We start from the raw sequence: 21,758 nt of genomic DNA, 5'->3' as shown, positions 1-21,758 counted from the left end.
TGACCCTAGTTCATGAGAGGATCAAGACCCATATAATTAAGGCTTTTAAGGACAAGCCACAAAACCAACAGATGAGCAGACTCCGGAATAAAAATGCATGGTACACAACCACTTGGAATATCCCACAGGACACAATGAGTCATTCCACAAGAGACATTTAAAAAAAGAAGAAGAACCACCAGCAATCTTGAAACATTTAGTTATTTAATCTGCCTTCAAGAGAGAATTTATCTGGGGAAAGACCTCACTGCAAAACACAAACTGGTATATCCGGGTCCCTGGAATACAGGGGTAATGCTTCGGGCCGAGCCAAGAGCTGTGTTTGTGTCTGCAACCCCGACCCATCTGCCACATGCTGTTCTCCAGAGCCAACCTCATGCAGGAAACTGCCTTGATTGCATTCGGAAGAAGAGAATTCTCATTTTCTCCAATTTCTACTATTCTCATCTTCTCCAATTTTCACTATTATTTAGTGTAATAGTACTTAGCACACTAAACTGCAATTCCCAATTTTTCAACCAGCTCTCCCACATAATGGGAAGCTCCCTGAGGACAGGCAATTCACCCCAGTTTTCCCTAGATCCTCCACAGCTAGCACAGTTCACAGTCAGGCACTAAAAAATGTGTGTTGGATGAATGAACAAGTACATACAAACCATCATACCCGGTATGCTAATTCTGTGTTTTTTTCTAAACATGGGGGTGGGGGAACTGCCAAAGAAGGGAAAGAAGGAAATTAGCAAAGAAAAAAATTATTTCCAGATTTTTTAATGTAACACAATAGAATACAGAATTTTTTTTAAAAAAAAAGTTCCCCTCTCCACAGGCAAACTTGAATGTCTGAGTTATTCTTAGGGCATTTTTGGACAGACACTACAACCCTCAGTTACACATCACTTGGCTTCATGAAAAGGTAACAGCTGGACATGTGCGGTGGTATGGGCTGTGCATGTCCCTTCCTAGTGCTACACTGAGCACACATCTGGGGCTATTTAGCAACTGATTGGAAATTTAGCCTTCTGATTTCCAGTTAAATACTAGGCACAGGAAAACAAATAGCACTTGTTTTTCACTGAGTCTTGTCAGTAATCCAAACTCCAGTGCAGACCAGAGAACTGCCTGTGGTTTGGTGGCAGAGGCCCAAAATATTTGGACCTTTTTTTTTTTTTTAATGCCTCTAGTTTAAGCAAAAGGAATAAACTAGATGTTGGCAGCTCCAGCTTCTTCACCCATCCCTCTCCACTTCTTGAAAACACAAAACTGGTTTTAAATTTATTAATTTACATTTTTCATTAGGATTAAGTTTTGATTTGTTTTAATCCAAAGCTAATAGCATAGAGTTTAGTTTCTGTCATTTATTGCAACTGCCCTGCCTTGATATTTACTTGGATTTGCTGAAGAGGCAATGCTCAATTTGCCAGTTTCTGTTCCAAATTAAATTGGGATATAATATCTAGCAGTCGTACTATCAAAGAATCACAGAGTTTAAAAGCTGGGAGGAACTTTAGAGATGAGCTAGTACAATCCCCTCATTTTAGAAATGAGGAAACGAGGCCTGAGTAGTTAAGTGATTTTTTTCTCGATGATGTATAACTAGTTAGTGGCAGAGCGAAGACTAGTACTCAGGCCTCCTAACACCCAGGCCAGGGTGTTAACTGGAAACAAAAACCTGAATTACCTCCCAGTAGAGCTGCCGGATAAAGTACAGGACACCCACTTAAAGTTGAATTTCAGGTAAACAATGAATACTTTTTTAGTATATGTTATGTCCCAAATACCGCACGGGCACACTAACAAAATGATTTGTTATTTATCTGAAATTCAACTTTAATTGGGCATCCTCTATTTTTATATGCCAGCTCTGGCAATTGTACCTCAAAGACCAAAATCCCCTTCTATGCCCCATCCCCCACTCAAACATACACACATTCACATACATTTGCTCTCTGATTTTAATGATAAATGGCTAGAAAAAAATAGATTACAGCACAGTAATATCGAGAGTGAATGAGGTTGGAAGAAGCTGCTTATTTCTTGAAACTTCTAATCTTAGATACCCTTTTTTCCTTATGAGCATGCAAAGTGACTAAGCCTGACATAAGTAAGCTGGCCATGGCCTCTGGACTAGGTATTTTAGGTTATTAAAAGCCAGGCACTAGGGTCTCATCTTGAAAACGTCTGTTTGTCCTAGGGCTCCAAGTCTACAGACCTTGCAGGAGAGAATGCTCAAGTTTGGAATACAAATAAAGCAAGATAAAAAAAAAAAAAAATTAGAGGCCAGGCATAGTGGCTCACACCTGTAATCCCAGTACTTTGGGAGGTCAAGGCAGGTGGACGGCTTCAGCCCAAGAGTTTAAGACCAGCCTGGGCAAAAAAAAGTCAAAAATTAGCTGGGTGTGGGGGTGCATGCCTGTAGTCCCAGCTACTCGGGAGGCTGAGGTGAGAGGATGGCTTGAGCCCAGGCAGCAGAGGTTACAGTGAGCCGAGATCATGTCACTGAACTCTAGCTTGGGCTACAGAGCCAGACCCTCTCTCAAAAATAAAAAAAAAAAAGAAAAAACATCAGGTACATGGAATAAAGTAAAAAGATACATTTAAAAAATCTAGTTCATGCCCAGCACTGTGGCTCATGCCTATAAACCCAGCACTTTGGGAGGCCAAAGTGGGTGCATCACTTGAGACCAGGAGTTTGAGATTAGCCTGGACGATATGGCAAAACCCTATCTCTACAAAAAATACCAAAAAAAATCCGCTGGTCATATTGGCATGCACCTGTAGTCCCAGCTACTCAGGAGGCTGAGGCAAGAGGATCGCTTGAGCCCAGAAGGTTGAGGCTAGAGTGAGGCATGTTTGCACCACTGCACTCCAGCCTGAGTAATGGAGTGAGACTCTGTCCTCAAAACAAACAAACAAAAAAAGTGCTGCAGCAAGGTTTTCTTACCAGTTTTATGAAATAGTCCACATACCATAATATTCAGCCTTTTAAACTGTACAATTCAGTGTTTCTGTGTATATTCACAAGGTGTGGTATATTCACCACTATGTAATTACAGAACATTTTTACCACCTTCCAAAAGAAATCTCATATCATTAGTAGTCATTCCCCATTTCCCCCTCCCATCAGCCCCTGGCAATTACTAATCTACTTTGTTTCTACAGATTTGCCCATTCTGGACATTTTATATAAATTGGAATCATACAATTTGTGACCATTAGCATCTGGCTTCTTTCACTTAGTATAATGTTTTCAAGATCCATCTATGTTGTGGTATGTATCAGAACTTCAATCCTTTTTACAGCTAAATAATATTCCATTGTATGGATATAGCACTGTTTTCATCCATTCATCTGTTGATAGACATTTGGCTTGTTTCCACTTTTTGGTTACTGTGAATAATGATGCTTTGGACATTTGTGGACAAGTTCTTGGGGACACGTGTTTTGCTCAATTGTTTTCCACAGAACCATTTTACATTCCTACCAGCAATGTATGCGTGTTCCAATTTCCCTACAGCTTTCGCAACCCTTGTTATCACCTTTTTTATTATAGCCATCCTAGTGTGAAGTGGCATCTTACTGAGGTTTTCATTAGCATGTCCCTAATGACTCATGATATTGAGCATCTTTTCATGTGTTTTTTGGCCATTTGTGTCTTTTCTCTAGAAACCGTGTATTTAAATTGTAGTGTGTCCTTAAAGACAACTTCAGATTGTGGCTCTCCTCAATCATTTTAGCGAATTCAGGTTGAAGGTGCAGGCATCATCACCCAGTTAAGTTATCTTACTTTTTTTTTCAGTGTAGAAATGAATGCATAAATAAAAACAGGCTTATGTGATCCTTCTAAGAGATTATTTGCAGTTTCAACATGGCACACTGAGAGGGTAAGATGATTTTTATTTCTGATTGTTCTCTGGGCCACCCATACACCCTGCAAAAGGAAAACTATAAGATTACGACAACTTCATCACGTGTGTGTGTGTGACTCACACTCAAAGATTCGCTACTTGAAACTCAGCCTGAAAGCATCACTCTTCATCCCACTCATATTTCCTAGGTAACCAGAATAACCAGATAAAGGAGCTGCACCTGCAGAGAAAACTAAATCCCACTTTCTCCCTGCCTGACATGCTCCCTTCTTGCCTGTGCTGTGAGGGGGTGAGAAGGACTGAGATGATTTGACAGAAAAAGACAGATGCCTTTGTTACCAGTATTAAAGTATGTTTTTAGTCACCCTTATGGGTGTCTGCGATGTTCCGGGTAACATAAGGCCCTCCTAACTAATTATGAAAGTTTTCCTTTTTTAATTTGGGCAGTCATAACAACACAGACATGTCCATTTAAATAAAAAGGTCACCCTGATAAGTGAGTAGATGCTATTACTCGAACTTTTCTCATCACCCTATTAAAAAAAAAAAAACAGTTAAAAGTTTTGTAACTCTACGTACACAGTAGACAGCTCTGAGACAGAAATGCAAACCCTCCAGCAGCATATCAGGAAACAGGCAAGGATACATGTGTCGTGGACTGAGAGTCAAGAGACCCTTTCGCTTTCCACAGCTCCTTTAGGCTCCCTGGGTAACCTCGGAGAAGATAGTGATGAAAACGGTGAAGCCTGAGTTTCCAGAGATCCCGTGGGCCCTCTGAAGTGTTTGATGAATACTTTATGTAAAATAATTTAGTTATCTTATCCCCAAACTTTAACTCTTAACTATATAAACGGATAGAGAACACACTACTGGATTTCTATTGATCACCAGACCCTCTGTGGCAAAGGCTGTCAAGGAGATGAGCAGACACTAAAATTCATTTCAGGCCACAGAGAGGAAGGGAAAAGCCTGCCCAAGGAGAGTGGCCCAGCTTGTGCAACGACTTGCATCACTCGTTGTGTGCTGATGTGAGAACGTGAATGAACAACAGATGTTCCATCGTCTCTTCCAGGCCATGAAGAAATGTGCAGACGGGAAAAAAAACCATTTTCCCTAAAGGAAGCCTGCTGGACAACAAAGCAGAGTTCAGGTGTCCTGGAATTTAAATCCTTGACTTCTCCTGATGCTGCCTCCCACGTGTTGGTAATTTTAGGCTCATTACTTGATCTGCAATCTCCTTATATGGGATTGATCCAAATGGGGTTGATATTCAATTGTTTACTAAAGCGGCCACCTTCTTTCATTGTTAGTGTCTAAACTGATGACCAAGAAGCAGTTTTTACAGATTTTAAACAAAATTAAAGCAAATTAATAACTAAGAATAAGACACTTTCCCTCAAAACCCATGGACTAGCAGACCGAAGAAAGAATCCAGGCAGCGGTAAGTACAACTATGACATACGTAGCCCACACTTTCCATCTGGGCCTATAGCCCAGAGAAACAGAACCCCTTTCGATCTGGGGCCAGCCAAACTAGATATTTCATAATTACAGATGCAAATTCAACACCCGTCCCACATGCTCTTTACTGTGACTAGAAATAAATAAGAGCAGCAATGGCAGGTGATGTCTACAAACATTTTATACACGATCTCACTTACTCAAGATAACAGCCCTATGATGGAGGGCCTGAGAAAAATCCGGCTTAGAGAAATTAATTTGCCCAAGGTCACTGCTTGGATCCAAACCAGGACATGCACTGCCTTTGCTCATAATGTCTCCATAACCCGCCCATGTGGTAGCCACTAGCCTCACGTGGCTACTAAGCACCTGAAATGTGGCTAAGCAGGACTGAAGAACTGTAATTTAAGTAGCCATGCACAGCTATTTCCTACAGTATTGAACAGTATAGCTCTACAGTATGAGGGCTAAATGTGCATATGACTTTATGATCAGAGCCATTAGTATTACTATCACAAGTAACTTTAATTAGAGGAGACTGACAGTGATTATGAGTACGAAGGCAGACAGTTTAGCATAACAGCTTGTAGGATAGGTCCCATCTAGGTTTGAGTACCAACTCTCCAAGTAACTAGCCATGTGATTTGGGCCACTAATTAACTTCTCTAAATCCTAGTTCTTCATCTATAAGAAGGGATCTACACTACCGTACTGTAGAAGGTTATTGTGAGAATTAAAGTATTAGAGCATTTCGTGACCTGAAATATCCTAAGTGCTAAATAAATGTGCTAGTAATAACAACTAAATAATTACTAATTTTTGATTTTTGGCCTTTTTAACATAGAATAAGAGTTGCAATTCTCAGAAAAGGCTACAATAAAGTTATCGTAATACCCACCTTGTAAATGTACCTTTCGAGTTTAAATGTTTTCTTTTGAAATTAATTTAAATTTACAGCAAAGTTGCTAGTACAAAGGACTCTAGTAGACCCTTTAACTAGATTCATCAGTTTTTAAAATCTTGCCACATTTGCTTTATTCTTCTCTCTATACAACACGTTTTTTTCCTGAATGATCTGACCTTTCAGCCCTTAACCTTAAAGAGTATTAAGTATGTTTCCTAAGGATATTCTTACATAAAAACAACATAATTATAAAATTCAAGAATATAACATTGATATAATATTTTAATCTATAGGCTCAATTATAATTTATTTATATAAAATACAATCCACTGTCCCCCTAATGTCTTTTATAGCAGCTGCCCCACTCCCTACCCAACAGGATCCAGCTCAGGATCACATGCGTCTTGTCTTTTTGTCTCCTTTAATCTGGAATGGCTCCCCAGCCTTTCTGTCTTTCATGACTGACACTTTTGAAGATTACAGGCCAGTTATCTTATAGAACATCATTCAATTTGGTTTTGTCAGCGTTTCTTCATGATTAGATTCAGGTTATATGCATTTCTGGCAAAAATACTACAAAAGTGATGCTGTGTTCTCTCTCATTTATAGGTACACAGCGTCCATAGTTGCTGATATCAATTTTAATCACTTGGTTAAGGTATCATGGGATATCCCCAAGGTATACAGTTATGATTTTTTATGTGTAATTAATAAGTAATTTGTATAAAAGATATTTTAAGAATATCTAAATATACTATTTCCTGAACTCCCTCCATCTCTGCTAGATTTAGCATCTGTTGATAATTCTTGCCTGGTCAACTTGTATTATGATGGTTGCAAAATGATCATTTTCTAACTCCTTTACTCCTTCTATATTTACTAGTCGGCATTTTACTATAAAGATGAGCTTTTCCTTTTCTCTCTTTTATTCTTATTATAATAAGAATGTACTTATTATAATAATTGTATTGACTATGGATTCTTACATTATTCAACAAGAAGCTTTGAGTTTTTAGAAGTACTCTTCAAATCCAGGGGAAAGAAACTACAGATCTGGATTGAGAGTCATTAACTGGGCAAAGTTTATTCATGAGGCAAGAGGAAAACTATTAACTGGGGACTCCACTTGTTTTGGATGCTTGTGGGCAAGAGAGGTTTAAGGCCTCAGGCGCTGCAGTTAGGACATTAGCCTGCAGCTCTCGCAATAGACAACGTGAATTACCACTACCAAGTTGCAGTGTTGCTCATCATCAGACATGATATCATACCAAAAAAATTCCATCCAAACAACCCATCTATTTCTCCACAACTAGCACACTTGAATGTTCTGGCAAACTCAAAGGGACATGATTTACAAATAGTAGGTAATATTTGGATCTTTCCACAAGAGCGGGGTTCCAGCTTGTTTTTTTAATAAAATACAAATGACTTCATTTTGGAGCTCACTGTGTCACTTTCTCAACAAACAGATCCTCATATCAGGAATTAGGCCTGTGTTATATACAAATAGTATGGGTCCGTGCATATTTATTTTGTGGTCAGGGACCACACAGCCGGTAGCCAGTTACAATATTTACAGGGCTCCTGATGCCACAAGGGGGGTTTCAGAGCTGAAACCAAAGCTCAGGCCACACAGAGTATGACGACAGGTCCTGCTCTAATGTGCGCACTAGACCCCAGCCTCTGCCCACAGAAGATGGGCGGGTGTGTCTGCTTTCTGTGAATGCTTATCTATGTCATCATCCAAATATCACTAAGCACATCCTCGAAATTTAGCACTCTTTGGACTCTGGCATTATTTCAATGAAAGTAAGTCTTTATTAAAAGTTTGGCAAAGTTTAAGGATCATTATATCCTTGTGCTAAGGATCAGTTTGGGGGAGGTTTAAGCACTTACCAAAAACAGTCTGGAGACCCCAGTGGCAAGTCTCTCTGTCTTCAGATGCCACACCAGGGGGTATGGGGAGTTGAGCAGGAACACGACAGGCTTGTGGTGGATGTGGACTGAGGAGATGGGATTCAGGTGAAGTGTGACCTAGGAAGCAACAGAAAGAGGGTAGAAATCTTAGCCCTGGCTTTCCATGAAAATCACTCAGAGCAGCCTCTGGAATACTTTTTTGCAACCCACTATCAACAGAAACAAGCTATAATCTAGCTCAGATTCTATGAATAAGATACATTAAGTTGAACCAGATGATATTGCCAATATTTGACCATTTTTAACTACAAAATGGCTGTTTGATATGGGTCAACCACACTAATCTCAACCAAAGCATGATTTAGCTCCTTGTCAAAGAACAAATAAACAGAACACATTTTTTTCTTTCGAAAAGTTAGCAAGGTGGAATAAAAGTTACCTTCCCTTAGGCCTGCTTTAAGCTTTAGGTCAAATGACTAAGGTGAAAATTGGAAAACAAAATCCCCTGGGGGTGGGGTCATCCCTCTGGATGTCCAGAGAAATGACTTTCTTCTCCTCCAGGTAAGCTCCAACCTCTATAAAGTGAAATGGGTTCTGCCAAAGAAAAGTGCCGAAAGCTGAGAGAAAGCGGCTGCCAAGGGAGGCTGCCAGGGCTTTCATTGTCTCAGCTTTTAGCTTGAAGGGCTTTTCCAAAGAAATGAAGCACAGAGGACACACAGAATAAAGAGTGATTGTATACAGCCCCTGTCAAAAAAAAAAAAAAAAAAAAACAGGGAAGAAAACCATGGGACGGATACAAAAACTACAGCCAATTTTGACAGCAGATCAAGGACTACTGCAGGTCACCACTGTTGTCATTAACATCACCAAAAAGCACCTGTGAATAGAGCTGCAAACCATGGACTCAACAAAGTCCTCTTGGCACACATGAGCCCAGGACAACATGAACATAGGAGAACAAAGGGATATATAAGGAAATATTGACTAGATACTTTCATACAGTCTGTCTCATACTGGCTTTCCATACAGAGCAGGGAGGCAAGACCCAAGAATCACATATTTAAACAGAGTGAACTCATCAAAGATAACCATAAAGTAATAAGGGAGGGACAGGACAAAAAAGGACTTAGGCTAGAAAGACACAGACTGAATGATGCACTGGGAATAACAGTACATCTCAGCTAGAATCCTCATGAGGATGACATGGTCTAGATCCACGATCTGAGTCTATACAACCATCAGGGATACAGCACTAAATGCTGGACTATTTCACATTTTCCCAATGGCTGCCAGCCCACTGTGATCTCAACATACTTCTACCTTTTTTTGCAGGGACCACTTATGACCAATGTCACTTATCATAGTATACTCTCAGGTCATTGATAAATAAGACCGTAAACTTTCATTATCTTTCAAAACCCAGGCTTTAGCACATGGTAAGCACTCAGCAAATGTCAAAATAATGTTTTAATTCTCTGCTTTTCAATGCCACAAAAATATTCTATGAATAAATTGCATCACCTTGTTCACTAGCTTGAGAATGCACGTCTTAATTTCCAAAATGGACTGTAGGCCAGGAGTTTGAGACCAGCCTGGCCAACATGGAAAAAACCCATCTCTACTAAAAATACAAAAATAAATTCGCCAGGCGTGGTAGCAGGCACCTGATACTCAGGTGGCTGAGACACAAGAATCGCTTGAACCCAGGAAGTGGAGGTTGCACTAAGCCCAGATCGTGCCACTGCACTCCAGCCTGGGCTACAGAGTGAGACTCTGTTTCAAAAACAAACAAAAAACTGTGCTTAACACAGACACAATAATACACTTGATCTTAGCCAAAAGGCCGGGAAGTAAACATACACAATAAATATTGACTTATCACAACAAATTCATATATTTATATGTTACCTAACGGGGAAAAAAAGTTTCAAAGGAATTTAGCTGGCTAATTTGCAAAAAAATACAAAAATAAGCAACACTCCAACCGTCATGAGCTATTTCTGCACACAGCTAGGATCATCTTTATATTTGGCATAAGCATAGTGCTAAATCAAAGTACTAGATGAACAGTGATGTCAAGTACAGCTACAGTGATATCAAGTAATGTGCTCCTTGGTTGTAAAGACTCTACCTCACAGCACACTTTGGAGATGCTGTCTGCATCTAGAAATAAACAGATTGATAGTCACTGAGAAGAAGAGATGCTATAGAAACAGCAGAAGCAAAGATTCAAACTGTACTGAACAAAGAGACACACACACACTAGGGAGAATGAAGGAGGGATGAAATCATCATTTGTTCCAGAGTACCTGAAAACTGCAAAGCAACACTCTTTCACTAATAGCATGTGTCAGTAAAAGGTTTCTCTATTTAACAGGCCAGGCGCGGTGGCTCACGCTTGTAATCCCAGCACTGTGGGAGGCCGGGGCAGGCGGATCACGAGGTCAGAAGATCGAGACCATCCTGGCCGGGCGCGGTGGCTCACGCTTGTAATCCCAGCACTGTGGGAGGCCGGGGCGGGCGGATCACGAGGTCAGAAGATCGAGACCATCCTGGCTAACACGGTGAAACCCCCTTCTCTACTAAAAACACAAAAAATTAGCCGGGCGTGGTGGCGGGCGCCTGTAGTCCCAGCTACTCGGAGAGGCTGAGGCAGGAGAATGGCGTGAACCCGGGAGGCGGAGCTTGCAGTGAGCCGAGATCGCACCACTGCACTCCAGCCTGGGCGACAGAGCGAGACTCCGTCTCAAAAAAAAAAAACAAAAACAAACAAACAAAAAGCTTTCTCTATTTATTCCAAGACTATTTACTGAGTACCATAATGATGCAAAGAATAGTAATGTATATCTGCAGGGGCTGCATCAACCCTTCTTCTGAAGATTTGCTTTGCAGTCCTCAGGCATACAATTCTTCTTAGAGCTCATAGATACACAGAAGTTTCGGTCAAAATATATACTACAAAATACTAATAAGTATGTATCTCAAATGAACAAGAATTTTTTATAAAAGCTCATGAAATGAGAAGAAAAAGATCTATGAGACAGATATTGGTGCTCAGGTCCAAAATTTTCCAGATGGTCAAAAGTGCTGAGGCCTGGCTCATACAATCAAGGAAAGATTTCTAGGAGCCACAGCTCTCTGAGCTTTCCTGGAAACAGCTCCCTCTTCAATATGTGGCAGTGTCTGGCCAAGATGAATCTCTGACTCTGGCACACGGGGTCCAGGCAGAGCCCCAAAAGCCATTTGGCACAGAAGAATTCACACTACAATTGGGAAATTCAAAGAAAAATACCCAATGGTTTTTTTAAAAGATCATTTGGCAGGGACAATGAGTCCTGCAAGCGCCTGCTCACCTAATCCCTCAGCAACCTGTCTTTTCTATGCTTCCCCCACTTGAGTAAATCTTGCTGAAGGGAAGATAAAGGACAACCAAAACAACTAACAAAAGAACCATGGTATAAAATCTTCCAGAAATGTAGAGAGAACACACGGCAATATCTCAAAGAATTCCTGGCTAAGTTGCCCAATTTCTCCCAGGCTGGGGAGGAAAAAAAAAAAAAAAGAGAAAAGAAAGAAAAAGAAAATCCTCCTTAGGATCAATTATAACTCAGGGTAGACTACAGTTACAAATGTAAGAATATCCTGAAGCTTTTTGTGGTTACACTGTCCAGCGCTCGTGGTCTAAAGGCCGAGCTGAGGCAGACTGCAGCAAATAAATATCCCATGAAGAAATGATACAAAGAGTATCCAGAAATCCCCAGCCTGGAAATCCAAACAGTAGTTTAAAGAGTTGACCATCAGTCCTATGTCAAATTTACACATAAAAATACAGGTTAACAGCTTTGTCTATGGGCTCATAAGTAATAAGGAATCGAACGCTGGGACCACGCAAGCTGTGACGGCTGGTAGAGCCAAAGGGGATGCAGCTCAAAGGAGCAGCAATGACCAGTCTCGAAACCATGGCTTCTTTGTAAATCTTTGGGAGTCATGGAACATTTGAGAACTTAATGCATGTATGAACCCTCTCTTTACCAAACCAAACCAAACAAAAAACATCCATATCACACAAACTTTTGCAGACAATGTCAGGGAACTACATTCATTGCGGGGCCCATGAACTCCCCGTTAAGCACCCATTAACCCAGATTAAGAACCCCATTGTAAAAGAGTGAGAAAGTTCTAACGGCAACAATGGTAACAAAATGGCTCCATCTAATTAAACTACAAGTTACACTGCTGGTCTTAAGATGTCATCCTTTCAGCAGAAGAACTTAATAGATGAAGACTCAGAACTAAAAAAACTTTCACACGTAGTTTCTCGTGAAACCTATACTTTGACCACAAACTGGTCCATGAAGGCTAATCCAAGAGTTGCTGTTCTAACCATGCTGGTCTCAAACAGTGCTGGATATTCGATATTCCTGGTGGTGTGAGAAAATGCAAGCAAATCTGATCTGCCACATCCCTTATGTAACACCATCCCTCATACACTGCCGATTCTTCCCCTAAATGGAAAAGAGTTAATTGGTCTAACCCGTTCTACAACATCTATTCACACTAGGTCTTCTGCAGTTACCTGTGCAATGCAACGAACATATAATTTTATAAAGAAATTCAAAGCAGATCTGCTGAGTGTTTTTCTGGGGAATCTGAACACAGCTTTGCCCAAAGTCAAGGACAACTCTAAGGAGCACAAAGCCTCTGAGTGGAAAGACCACCTCCCTATCTCTCACTTGGGAAGCATGTCCTTGCTCACATTATCAGCAGAAAATAACAAGGACAATCTTTTCTGGACCTTGTTATAGTGAAGGCTCCTCAGTTCTCCAAAGATTATAGTTGATAAGCAAAAACTATCTATTGTCTCAAACTCTGTAAATTACTTCATGAAAATGAATTACAGGAAGAGGGGGAAACCCTACTTGCTTTATGGAAAGATTCCTTATGAAAATTGTTTTCAATTTCCCAAGATTCATAATATAGACGCAAGGCATTTCTACCATAGAGATTTCAGAATATATGAATTAGTTACACCCCCTACTTCTTGGGGTTCATTAAAACAAATGAAAAAGCAAAGTGAGCAAGGCAACTGATATGCTAGTCTAACAGCTGTGCAATTTTGCTAATGTGTCAGTGAGGTCCGTTTCAACATTTCTGATTCTTAGAACAGCCCCTGTGGACCTGTGAAGCAATGAAGTCATCCAAAACACTACCAGGGAGACTCTTATTATCTAAAACCAGACCAAATAATTCTCTGAAATGCATGATTCAATAATCAGTTTACACTAAGATAAGAAAAGAACTCCAACAGCGTGCCTACAACCAAGACCCATAAAATCACATGCTGGTCTGTATATAGCCATCATCTGTCCCCTCTTTGGGGGTAAGGAGACATCCCACTTGGCAACAATGTTAGTAGTAACTGAAAACATCCTGAATCTGGGTCTCCCAGCACCCACACTTCGCATGCACAAATGGAAAGGCACAAACCTTTTTCAGGACACTAGGGTCCCACCACTGAACTCAAATTTCACTGATATTTGGGCAATATGACTTTTAGGAACTCAAACCTGACCCCAGATGGATCTAAAATGTGCAACTGACTGCTAGGGGTGGGAACAGTATTTACGTAGTTGCTGCTGCAGTATTTAAAGTATATTCTGGTCTAAGGAACCCCTACAGCTGATATTTTATTCACCGTTGCTTGTCCTTCACCATTTGGGAATTGGTATAAAAAGATTCCCTCAAAATATTTTTAGAGAACTGGGTTTGGAGCTTTTAAATTTTTCCTTTTTATTTTTATATTTCTCTGAATTTCTAGAGGAATATTAATCAGTTGGTGCTGAATTCAAGAAATCTTGACATACACGCACATTCCCCCACACACACACCCAGGGTCCCCATCCTGACCTGGGGCACTCAACTAACCATTCTCCTTGGTCAAATGGTATTAAGCTCTTTCCCAATGGTTTTGTCTTGAAACCACTTAATGTGCTGAGGGGGACACTGTCAGTCCATTTCAAAACTAATCTCCCCTCCCCCCAACAAGGACATGATTCAGGATTCCCTGAGAGCCTCTGAAAATCATCTAATATAATCACAAAAGAGACAAAAAAAGAAAAAAAAAAAACCTAAAATGAAAGTCTGAAATGGGATGCAGAAATAAGCTCTGCTCCATATTTTGTATGCCCTGGAAAAATACTGGGAACTAAATTTGGGTTGGGGGTTGAGGGGCAAGAGCTCATATAAACAGAGAAGTATTTATGAAACTACAGGTCATGACCTTCTAAAGGGGTCCTGGGAGCCGCTGCAAGGAGATTCCAGAGACCCAGGCCCTTCCTTCCCAGAGCAGCCACAGCTCCCCCGGCTGTGGGGAAGAGAGGCAGGCAGAATGGAGACCCTGATGTGTGGGTGGTTCCGGTGGAGGAACGCTGCTAGTGCCCTCAGCAGGCCACTACTGATGCAAGTCTGAGGACACAGGCAGGCACTTTTCTACCATTCTTTGGCATTAAGAAAGGTTGTGTGAATAGGGTACTGTATACGTCACTAACACCCTGCAGCCTTGCAGGATTCTGGCGTAAAGTGCACCACAGTGCTCTGGATGGACTCGTGGGTCCAGCTCACAATGCCATCTCCAGTAAAATCTTTCCCCCTCCCTCAGACAGAGCTGGAGCTCTCTCAGACAGCACTGGCATTTCTACCTCTGCCTCTGCCTGGCACTATAATGATCTGTTTAGATCAAGCTTGTCCAACCCACGGCCACATGCTGCCCAGGATGGCTTTGAATGAGGCCCAACACAAATTTGTAAACTTTCTCAAAACATTATGAGATTTCTTTTGCGAATTTTTTTCTTTTTCGTTCATGAGTTTTCATTAGTGTTCATGTACTTCATGTGTGGCTCGAGACAATTCTTCCAATGTGGCCCAGGGAAGCCAAAAGATCGGACGCCCTGGCTTGGATGTTTGTCTCCCCTGTCACAGTATAAATTCCTCAGGTCATTCTTCAAGGGCAGAAACTGAGTCACACTCATTTCTGCATCCTTAGGCCTAGCACAGGGCTGGACATCTAGTAGGCTGTCAACAAGTTCTCTGAAAGAAGGAATAAAGGAAGGAATGAACAAAAGTTATTAATGAAATGTGACTAGAATAATTATTACAGAGTCATATTGTCCTGTTTTTCTGGCCAGAGAAAGGGGGCCGGGGTGTACATAGTAAACAGAACATTAACACACAGTCAAGAAAAGCAGATTCCAGCTACTGAAACAAATGACGGGGATGCTTCCTGGAAGGTATGCTGGACAGGATGCCAAGGCCACTCCCAGGCTTTGTGGGACAAGCCACCCTGATCGTCATCCTCTCTGTGTGTAAGACAGCACAGAATGGCACTCGGGCCATCCATAGGAACCATACAAGGCAAAGAACATAGAAAATGTTTGTTATCTTAAACAGTTACACAAATAAAAACATGTAAAATGTAAAAACCCTTTGGAATGTGTTTTCTTCCTTAGGGATAGATAACAAAGGTAAAATATTTTGAGCAAATATTCCACTATCTTTTAGAGGCATATTTTACATGGTTTTGCATGTAGGCAATTAAGTGTGTTAGAATGGTTAGAAATTAAAATTTTAGACAAACTGAAGAAACTCAATATTTGCACATTGATTAAAATGGGGGGAAAGTTTGCTTTATATATATAGATTCCCTGTCACATTTAATAAATACATCCATTCAGATCACTTTGTTTTAACACTAATATGTAACCAAAGCCTCATATAACTATGTGCTACACAAATGTATTTCCTCTCAAGTTCTCCTTTTTTTGAGACAAGATCTCACTCTGTCACCCAGGCTGGAGTGCAGTTGCACAATCTGAGTTCACCGTAACCTTCAACTCCTCAAGCAATCTCCTGTCTTGGCCTCCCAAGTAGCTATGGCCACAGGCATAAACCACCATAACCAGCTAATTTTTTTTTCTTTTTTTTTTGGTAGAGACAGGGTCTTGCTATGTTGCCCAAGCTGATCTCAAATCCTGGTCTCAAGCAATCCTCCCACCTCAGCCTCTCAAAATGCTGGGATTACAGGTGTGAGCCACACAATACCTGGCCTAATTTCTACATTTTATAATAGGCTTCAAATTAGCTTTGCTACATACCTGTTTAGTAAGCCAGTATTCTGACATGTATGTCTTTACCAACAACAGAATGTTAGAATGGCCTGTGCATCAGTACTGTGGTGTATCAAACTGCATAATAAAGAGAATCACTGGAGTGATCATTAGAAGCTGATTTACAAAATAAGCATAGCAGGAACCCAATTCCCACAAAATCTGAGTACTGGAGTAATCATTCCACCTGCTACGTGCAGTCAGAGATTGAAGCTGTCCTCACTGGGTTAACAAGAATTCTGGACAGAAAATATAGCTATAATTAAGCATTAACATGCTGCTCTTTGACCTACTTTCTTGTAACCAAGTCATATAGCACTAGATTCTCACCATTCGCATCCCCATTGCTCCTATAGATAGATAGGATGTCTGATGTTAGAATCCTAAGGGTTTTGTCTGAGAGTTGCCTGAGTAGATCCTGAATTCCAATGGGACAGCTGACACCAACCAGTTTAAAGACTCCCACAAAGGAACCACCAAATCAGCATGAGAACACAGTTTCTTCATCTCCCTGTCCCATGACTTTACCCTGCACTCTTTGACCCATCAACAATCTCCACACTTCAGCCCACCCAAAACCCTTAAAAACTCCAACCCCAAACTCCTGTGGGAGATGGATTTGAGTTTTCCCCCAGTTCAGCAGCTGTACAATTAAACCTCTGTCTCTGCTGCAACCTGGTGTCTCAGTGTATTGACTTGCCACGCACGTTGGGCAATGAACCTATTATGGCTGTAAGATCTCAATAAGGATTTCTGTTTAAGCAGCATCTTAAAGTTAGTTAATTTGTAACAGCAAAAATAAACAAACAAACAAAACCCCACAAAATGCAGTTGTATTCAGGTAGCAATTTAAGATGCTCTCGGCATCAAAGGATGGCATTTGGATTCCCCTGGGCTAAAGTAAATCTTAGAAAGTATATTAACCTGAAGCTGGTAAGGAATTCTTTAGGAGTACAGTGTTACCTTGCTAGCAGAAATCAGAAATCCAGAGAGGAGTAATTACTAAGACATGAATATTCAAAAACACTGCACTTGGATTATTGTTAAAAATCATGGTGGCAGCAGTAGTAATAACCATGATCATCATCATCTCCTAAGGAAAGCCAATAGGTAGATCCATGGCTCCTGTTGAGATTTGCTGCTCTCATCAAAAGGAAGTTCTCTGCATAATATCTAATTACTCCCATCTTAAAGGTAAAGAAACTGGTGTTCTTGCCAAAGTCATATGGCTAGAAAATGACAGTGCTGGAAGGAGAATGAATGTCTCTCCCTGTCTGTCTGTCTCTCCCACTACCTACCCACCCCCATCTTTCATCTTGGGTGTTAGCCTTGGGGCATAGAGGAGAATGGGAAGCTGCTCTATAGTAGTAAGAGGCAGGAACTATTTTACTGCTGGAAACTATATACAAACTCAGCAAAGTAACTTCTCAATTCTTTCTGGAAGGAGGGATAAATGCATTAATTGCTGTTTTGTATTTTCACATTGGATCACAGAAAAAAAAAATGCCATGCTCTTTAAGATGACTTTGTGTTGGCCGGGCGCAGTGACTCATGCCTGTAATCCCAGCACTTTGGGAGGCCAAGGCAGGAGGATCACCTGAGGTCAGGAGTTCAAGACCAGCCTGGCCAACATGGAGAAACTCCATCTCTATTAAAAATACAAAATTAGCCAGGTGTGGTGGCACATGCCTGTAATCCCAGCTACTTGGGAGGCTGAGGCAGGAGAATCCCTTAAACCCAGGAGGCGGAAGTTGAGTTGAGCCGAGATCATGCCATTGCACTCCAGCCTAGGCAACAAGAGTGAAACTCCATCTCAAAAAAAAAAAAAAATAGAAGACTTTGTGTCCAGAGGATGTTACTGACCTATGTCCTGTTGATCCATCTCTTACAGCATCCAGAATCTGCTGCCTTGTATTAACTTTGTACATATAAACTATCTCAGAGCATGGGGTGGGACTTGTATTTTTATCACCTTAGAACCTCATCCAGTATCTGGCACTTACAATATCTGGTGATGAATGAATGAATGAATGAAGGAACTGATATGTTTTGGATCTGTGTCCCCACCCAAATCTCATGTTGAACTGTAATCCCCAATGTTGGGGGTGGGGCCTGATGGGAGGTGACTGGATTATGGGGGTAGTTTCTCATGAATGGTTTAGCACCATCCCCCTAGTGCTGTTCTCATGATAGAGTTCTCACAAGATCTGGCTGTTTAAAAATGTGTAGCACCTTGCCCTTCACTCTCTCTTCCTCCTGCTCCATCCATGTAAGACGTGCCTGCTTTCCCTTCACCTTCTGCCATGATTGAAAGTTTCCTGAGGCCTCCCCAGAAGCTGCTATGTTTCCTGTAATGCCTGGAGAATTGTGAGCCAATTAAACCTCTTTTCTTTATAAATTACCCAGTCTCGGGTATTTCTTTATGGCAACGTGAGAATGGACTAATACATGAATCAACACACATATTTTAAAGCATAATTTAATCTCTTCCAAGATCTACATTTTCTTCTAAGTTGGCCACATCTCCCGTAACCCAATCCTTTGGGTCACTCTGCCTTCCTTTCTAAATTACAGGCAGTTTGACCTGGTGGTTAAGAACAGTGACTCAGAGACAGGCATTAGGTTGGAATCTCAGCTCTCCACCTACCCACACTAGGCCCTTGAGGAAGTTAAGACTCTACTCGCATCAGTTTCATCAATTGTAACATGGGGAGAATAACTGTATCTATTCCATCAGATGTCAAAGGGTTAAATCTGTCATTTGTCGAAAGCACTTAGAACAGTGACTGGCATCTGGTAAGCACTCTCTGAGTGTTAGCTATTATTACTTCTACCCACTAAAACCACAGCTGCTATTCTCCATTCCCTTGGTTCCTATGGAAAGAAGCTCTTGTCTATACCATCCTCCATTGAGGCTTCAAGTCAAAACGGGTTTCCTCATAGTCCTCTAAACATCAAGCTGCTGGCATCCTTGGACTCGGCCCACATTCTCTTCCTAAACCAACTTCTCTCTGGGCACACACAAGCCCTGTTAAGCTTCCCCTTTGCCCCCACTCCCTTTCTTCCCCACCTGGCAACCCCACTTCCTCAGTCACGCTCCCAAAGCTTACTCATAGCACTATCATGACCAACAACATCTCCAAGGCTCACTTCACTCTAGCCAGACTTGGAGATACTTCAAAGGCCCCATACGATTGGAGAGAAGGATAAGGGAGCGGTTTTGTTTTTTTTTAATACAACACATTCTGAAGGGGATGCCCTGTTTCCATGTGTGTATTTTACTCTGACACAAACCGATCACTCTCAGGCTTGAACAAGCTCGGTGAAGACCTCCACCAGATACAAAACCAAAAAGGCCGAGACAGCTGCAAAGGTTTCTATTTCCCTAGAGATGGGAGTTTCATGGAAGGCTAAGGATCACCACAGCAACCAGACTACAAAAACAGTCGTGGGCTTCAGCACCATAACTCTGGTAAAGCAATTTGTGCTCTGTGAAAGGCTGGGGCACAGAAGTTGAAGAATGATCAAAGTAAACACTGATCCTCAGGCACCATTTTGTTGTGCTGATTTCAAGACACTGAGTCTCAGCATCAAAGTTCTGTTATGAAAGATGCGCATCAAGTGCCAAAGATTTGCTAGGCTGGACTGCCTGCCCTGGTGCAAAGGTCTGGAGAGAAATTCATAGCACATTTTCCAAAACAGCCATTTCAAATTTGCTGTAAGAGCAGACCAGGGTAAAAATGTATGCCATTATATCAAGTTACCCTGCCCATGCTAGAACAACTGTTGATCCCAACCCTGCATTAAAAAAAAAAAAAAAAAAAGAGTGCGTGATTTTTCTCATAAAACCCTAAATAGACTTTATCCCACGCTGAACTTACATAGACTGATTCCTACAGATTTAAGAAAAAATTATCTAAACCTTATTAAACACCAAATGAAAGAAATCGCCTGTTCTAGTCTCTGATCTGCTACCCTAAACCTATATTACAGTTTACATAATAAATAAGAAACTACAGCATACTATTTCTGCACTCTATAGAGGCAGCAACTATAGAGTATAGTAACTAAAACAGAAATCTCTTCACGGATTTATAAAAGCCTTCGATATTTATTAGTATGATTAATTTAATTATTAACTATGTTAACTATAGCTTGAATATATAGAACTTGTTCTTATAAAGAAACTCAAATTGGTCTACCTGAGTAATCCTACAATAACCTCAAAAATTAAGTTAAAAAATATACAATTCCCATTAGCAAATTTATAGAAAAATCCCTCAGACCTCTGTTACGTTGGCAGTACACAATGCATTCCTAAAAAACACTTAGGGGTAGTGAGAAATCTGTAACTTAAAACTGCCCCAAACAGGAACACTGAGAAATACAACTACAACCACGTGATGTGTGCACATACTTATCACACCCCTTTTCTCCAGGATGTGTCCCATGTATAGTGCGCTGCTTTCTGAATCTTTTGTGGGGAAGGGGTCCACTTACACAATTTCTGGAGTTTCAGGAGATGCTCAGTAAGTCAGCAGGGACTCTGCAATCCACAACATTTATTGTTCCGTAGGCCCCTCTAGCCCAGCAGTTTGCAATGCATAAGAGGTAATTAGTAATATCTAACACCTAAATGCTTCACAGACAGGAATGAATGGCTTGGCTTACAGCCTTGTTCAGTCTTTTCTAGCCGCACCCTCCTCATTTTATCTCTAGGTTAATAAGCGTGAAGTTACTAAACTAACAGGGAAAAGAGGTTCTCATGTTATGTTTTGCGCATTTACTATTCATTCCTCAGAAACTGAATGGCTACTATGTGTAAAGCACTTTACTCAGTCAATCCTTCCCAAAGTGTGAAGATACCAAGGATGTTTTAAGATATACTTTATGTATATATATTTTTACAGGAATTAAAAACATGATTTCATGTTTAGGAAGTTGAGGATGAAGCTAAAGTCATTTTTTAAGTGAGTAGATTTAAGAAAAATATTATGGGCTGGACACGGTGGCTCACGCCTGTAATCCCAGCACTTTGGGAGGCCGAGGTGGATGGATCACGAGGTCAGGAGGTCAAGATCATCTTGGCTAACACAGTGAAACCCCGTCTCTACTAGAAAATACAAAAAAATTAGCCAGGCGTGGTGGCAGGCACCTGTAGTCCCAGCTACTCAGGAGGCTGAGGCAGGCGAATAGCATGAACCTGGGAGGCGGAGCTTGCAGTGAGCCGAGATCACGCCACTGCACTCCAGCCTGGGGGACAGAGCAAGACTCCGTCTCAAAAAAAAAAAAAAAAAATAGATAAATAATGCAAATAATATATGAATACTACACAAACCATGAAGACTAATAGCACATATAAACTTATATTTGGGAAGCACCACTAAGTAATAAAAGGACTTCAAATGTGAGTCAGACACAACACCTGCCCTCAAGAAGTTCACAGTT

The 21,758-nt window shown here is 41.0% G+C and overlaps 1 protein-coding gene across 1 annotated transcript in view; it reads right to left on the bottom strand.

The window, feature by feature from the left end:
• Positions 1-21,758, bottom strand: part of TGFBR3 (transforming growth factor beta receptor 3) — a 210,791-nt gene that overhangs the window by 71,012 nt on the left and 118,021 nt on the right. The window contains exon 5 of the mRNA XM_012500557.2: positions 8,128-8,265. Within this exon, the coding sequence (XP_012356011.1) occupies positions 8,128-8,265 (138 nt within the window). The remainder of the gene's footprint in view (positions 1-8,127; positions 8,266-21,758) is intronic.

This window comes from Nomascus leucogenys, chromosome 12 (genome assembly GCF_006542625.1).
Source record: "Nomascus leucogenys isolate Asia chromosome 12, Asia_NLE_v1, whole genome shotgun sequence".
In the NCBI taxonomy this organism is placed as follows: Eukaryota; Metazoa; Chordata; class Mammalia; order Primates; family Hylobatidae; genus Nomascus; species Nomascus leucogenys.
This window is presented reverse-complemented; position numbering and strand designations above follow the sequence as displayed.